At 37.3% G+C, this 4,900-nt stretch overlaps 1 protein-coding gene across 1 annotated transcript; it reads right to left on the bottom strand.

Moving 5' to 3' along the window:
* Positions 1–1,015: 1,015 nt before the first annotated feature.
* LOC105810303 (olfactory receptor 8D2-like) lies at positions 1,016–2,042 on the bottom strand. The gene is made up of 2 exons (XM_012644265.1): positions 1,121–2,042; positions 1,016–1,020 (listed from the first exon to the last, which is right to left on the bottom strand). Exons 1-2 carry the CDS (start codon positions 2,040–2,042, stop codon positions 1,016–1,018), a joined length of 927 nt encoding a protein of 308 aa, XP_012499719.1.
* Positions 2,043–4,900: the final 2,858 nt, after the last annotated feature.

Below are 4,900 nucleotides of genomic sequence, written 5' to 3'. Positions count from 1 at the left end.
AAGTGATCTGAAGGTTGTGCACTGATGTCCCAGCATGGAGAACCACCAGTGAGACAGTGTTTCTGTTTTCTGAGAGGATTGGATTCCTTCACCAAAGGGAAAGAGTGGATTTTGACAAAATCACAGGTTATTCAAAAACTGGGATTCACACAGGGGGTAAGAAACAGCTACAGAATTCCAAGAGAAAAGAAACATCATTGGTATCACTGAAATGATTATTCTAATGCAAAATAAAAACTGAAAAACTGGGTATTTGTATACACAAGGAGTGCAATGCGCACTACCCGAAGGATGGACATATTTGAAACACGGACTTAGGGGGTGGGGAACCAAGGGCAACACACATAACCTAAACATCTGTACCCCATAATATGCTGAAAAAAAAAAACTGAATTCAATGTTCAAGATGGGAGCCATGCTCTACTAGACTTTGTGCCACATAGTCATAGCCTACGTGATGGTCCCCAAAGAGAGGCAATGGACAACTTCAAGATAGTTATTAGTGATCTTTACTGAATGTGTGTAAGTTCTTGATAAGACTAGCCTATGTCTTTGACATTTTTTACCCTAATCCACAGCCTAAATGTAGTTCTCTCCCCCACCTCCTCTCTCTTTCTGTCACACACACTCACACACATACACACACACACACACACACACAATCCTCCATCTCAATATCCTTAATATCTTATAAAGATTTGGGGACTGACAAACAACTGCTCCTCTCAGAAAGTTTAAAGTCATTTTTCCTCCTACCCTCCAGGAATTTCGATTTTCCAATTAACGTCATCCCTTCTCAAATACAACCCTTAACTCACTCTCTACTTCTCACATCAAGCATTTTCAACATTAATGTATCCTAAATATTTTTTTATGTTCATTTGCCTGACCTCTTCTGTCAACTCCTGTTTCTCTAGTACATTCCCAAAGATTATATTGACTATTAGAAAATTATCTAATCTCTAAAAATGCCTCAATCACTCTCAAGTATAAAATATGTAAAAGTCATGCATTTTCACTCTGTAAGAGAGAAAGAAAGTTACAAAGAGCCCATGACAACTTTTCTTCTGGCCCATGTCTTCTTGCTCCCTACGAGGTCCCACTTTGTCAGGATGTCTACCTTGCCCCAACCACCTTCTCAGTGCAGTCTTCACATCCTTGTTCCTCAGGCTGTAGATCAGGGGATTCAGCATGGGAATCACTGTGGTGTAGAACACAGAGGACACCTTCTCCTGTTCCATAGTATTGCTGGAAGGAGGCTTGAAATACATGAATGTTATAGACCCAAAAAAGATGCCCACAGCCATGAGGTGGGAGCTACAAGTGCTGAAGGCTTTGGACCGTCCCTCAGTGGAGCAAATATGGAGGATACTAGAGAGGATGAAAGCATAGGAGATGAGGACAGCCAGTGTAGGTGCTACGGTATTAACTCCTCCAATAATAAACAGCAGGATCTCATTGACTTGGGTGCTGGAGCAAGACAAAGTCAACAAGGGGAGAATATCACAAAAATAATGACTGACAATATGAGACCCACAGAAGGACAACACTGACATGTGGGTAGTATGGACGGTGGCCCCAAACAAACCCAGTGAATATACCACAGCCATCATTATGGAACAGACCCTGTGGGAAATGACAACGTTATAAAGCAGTGGGCTACAGATAGCAACATAACGGTCATATGCCATGGCTGTCAGAAGGTAGCCTTCTGCAATTACAAAAACAAGGAAGAAATAAAGCTGAGTCATGCACTCCCAAAAGGAGATAATATTCTTCTTTGACACAAAGTTCACCAGCATCTTAGGGGTAATCACAGAGGAGTAGCAGAGATCAATGAAGGACAAATGACTGAGAAAATAATACATTGGAGAGTGAAGTTGAGAACTGGTAACAATTAAGAAGATCATGCCCAGGTTCCCCACCACTGTGACCACATATATTCCAAGCAACAGTAGGAAGAGTGGCAACTGAAGCTCTGAGCATTTTGTTAGCCCTTCAAGGATAAACTCAATCTTTGAAGAATGGTTTGAAGTAGCCATTTCTTACAAGGTATTATCTGTAGGAAAAAATAAAAGAATAGTGGAATATTAGACATTTTCTGACTCCCAAAGCAGAATGACATGCCCTGCCTTGGCTGTTTCCTTCCCTGATAGCCTCATCTGTCCCATGACTAGATTTTTTCATAGACCTCTTAAAACTCAAGGACAAAGACTAAAAGTATAACTCAGAGCTTTGGTTTCACCCAACCCTACTGAATATTCCTCTTTGAGTCAGAACCCTTTCATTTTGTTCCCAGGCTTAGGCCCCTGACTACTTCACTCTGAAAGAAAGCACAGACTATCCAGACCTAATTAGTTTTCCATTGTTACCACTAAAATAAGACTTCCTACCATCTTTATCTGAGCATATAGCAATAGAACATTCAGACTTTGTTACAACATGGCTTCCAATCTAGCTCTGATGATAGCAAAGTAGTTCATTTCAATTTCCCAATCATCTGCATGAATCAACATAATTAACATTCTCTAAAACTGAGAACTAAGAAACATAAAAGACCTCTATAAAGAGACTATGAGTACAAAAATACATTGTAGAAATGGCTCTGATCAATTCATACCCTCATTATCTCACTTCTGTTCTCCTAATGGAAAACTTGAGTGGACCAGGACATTCTTTATTCAATGTGGATGTAGCTGAAAGAAATGTGGTGTCAAAGATGGTTCTCAGACAATAGTTTAATACTTTCCTGTTACAGAAACACTAAAGATATAGAGTTGACTGTCAGGTATAATACTTGAGCTATCGACAAATCGATGCTTCTGTCCCTGACCCCTCCCTGCTATCTGCTATTGATGGCCAAATTCTCACTGACTTTTCTCTCTCAAAGCTATTGGCTCAGAACTGGAAAGTTTCTCATTGACTGACTTAGTTTCCCCTGAATTTCAGTTAGAGGATTTAGAGCTTCTTGTTTTCAGCCAAAAAGCTATCTATTACCTAAGGAACCAAGTTTGATAGTTTTTCACTGGGTTGTTTGAAGAGTGGAAAATGTTCCTTTGATTCATGACACTCAAGAGAGAAATATGCAGTATCTGGATGTTGATATGGCTTTAAATTCTATATTTCCAAAATTAGAAAAAAATATCAGTGGAGGAAAAACTTCATACATAGAGTGATATATGGTTTTCTTTATTTTTTATGAAAAGCACTTTTATGATCATAAGCAAAAATTTATGAAAATTTACTACAATATATTTTATATACCTCCTACAGCATATTAAAGGTGCTCAATATATGTGTTGATTTAAAGGGTGAATTAGATGGGTGTTATTATCTTCAAGAACACATGAGAAGAGAGCCATGTTTCTGAATTCAGTATATTAGACAACATTCTAAGAGAAAAAGAGTCAGAATTGCCACGATGCAACTCTAAGTAGCCCCTTTAATAATGATTGTGAAATTGGACCATCTTCAGGTAGATGCTTTGACCTTATTCAATGAACTACATGAATCAGACTGATGCCTAACATTTGTGTAGCTCATACAGAAGCCAACAAGCTATGAAAGTGAGCAGGGAGAGAAGCAGAGCATTTTGGGTTGAGATCCACTTAGTGGGAACCAAAGTTTTTGGATGGGCTCAGAGGGAGCAGACTAGATTTCCTCTTATAAACCCAAACAATATAGAAATTATTACCACTAGGAAGAGTTGTCCAGAGATCATAATCAGAGCAGATCTATCTCTCTGTGACTATAGAGATATTCCTGCTGATTTTAAGACTAAAATTGCTGATCTGTCAGAGTAAACAAAGCCCATTGGGCTATGTTTTGACAGAGCCCAATAAACTGAAGAAAACAACAGATAGGCAATAACATTTTACTCATCTGGAGATATTTATCCAGTGACTTAAAATCCCAATGTTGCAAAAAACCTGAACGTACATAAAAACACCTTTAAGAAATTTATATAAATGGTACAATAACCATTTATTAAAATTTATTCACTTATCAGTCTATATTGATCCTCTCTTAGCACCATTTCGTTCTTTTTCTTAAGAAATAATGTTAACATACCTGGAAGAAACCACAATAAAGGCAGAAAATTTGAAAGGGGTGGGGATACATGAGCAAGTTGTTAAATAAAGCTAAGCGTAGAAAGAAGGCCAGTTTAATTAACAGCAAGAAAAGGGGGTTCCAGAAAACTAATTTAAAAAACAGTAAAAAAAAAAAAAAATCCTCAAACTGCATATATAGGCCTGCAGAAAATTGTATCATATGAAAACACATACATACACAAAATAGCTCATGTGCATAAAAATGATTCCCCTAAATCATCAAAAAAGCATTTATTTGCTTTCACTATCTTCAACCCAAAAAGGCAGAGGAAGATGAAATGCAATGTTTAAATTTTCTATCAAAGTAATTTAGTAAATGAGGCACTTTATAGTTAAGAAAAAATAAAAAGATATTTACCTATGTGAGATTTCACTGAAAATGAAATTATATTATACTAAATAAAAGTGAAAGTCAGCAACTACTATTAAGTGATATGCTTTTCTGTGGACAGAGAATGAAATACTGTTTTGTTTCTTTCTCAATTTGTCTTCTCCATGGCTGGTGACCTATAGTTCTACTGCTTTCAAAACTTCATAATGCAACCACAGTGTAAGAGCCCCAGCTCCCTTGCTTGAGAAGCACATGTGCATAAGAAAAGTAACTGCTTGTTTGCGCCATCAGCTATTCAAAAACATAAGATCCTTCAAGTTAACCATGAAATACCCAGAATTTAAATTAAACTATGTTCATGTGTGTGTTTGCCCAATTAGAATAAAAATCAAATTATACCATTCTGCTTCTTTTACTTAACATAGAAACACAAATTTAGGACAATCTTTCTTGCAAA

This window comes from Propithecus coquereli, unplaced genomic scaffold, assembly GCF_000956105.1.
Source record: "Propithecus coquereli isolate 6110/MARCELLA unplaced genomic scaffold, Pcoq_1.0 Scaffold209, whole genome shotgun sequence".
NCBI classification, from domain to species: domain Eukaryota; kingdom Metazoa; phylum Chordata; class Mammalia; order Primates; family Indriidae; genus Propithecus; species Propithecus coquereli.
The sequence above is the reverse complement of the archived record's forward strand: the minus strand, read 5'-3'. Positions and strand labels throughout refer to the sequence as shown.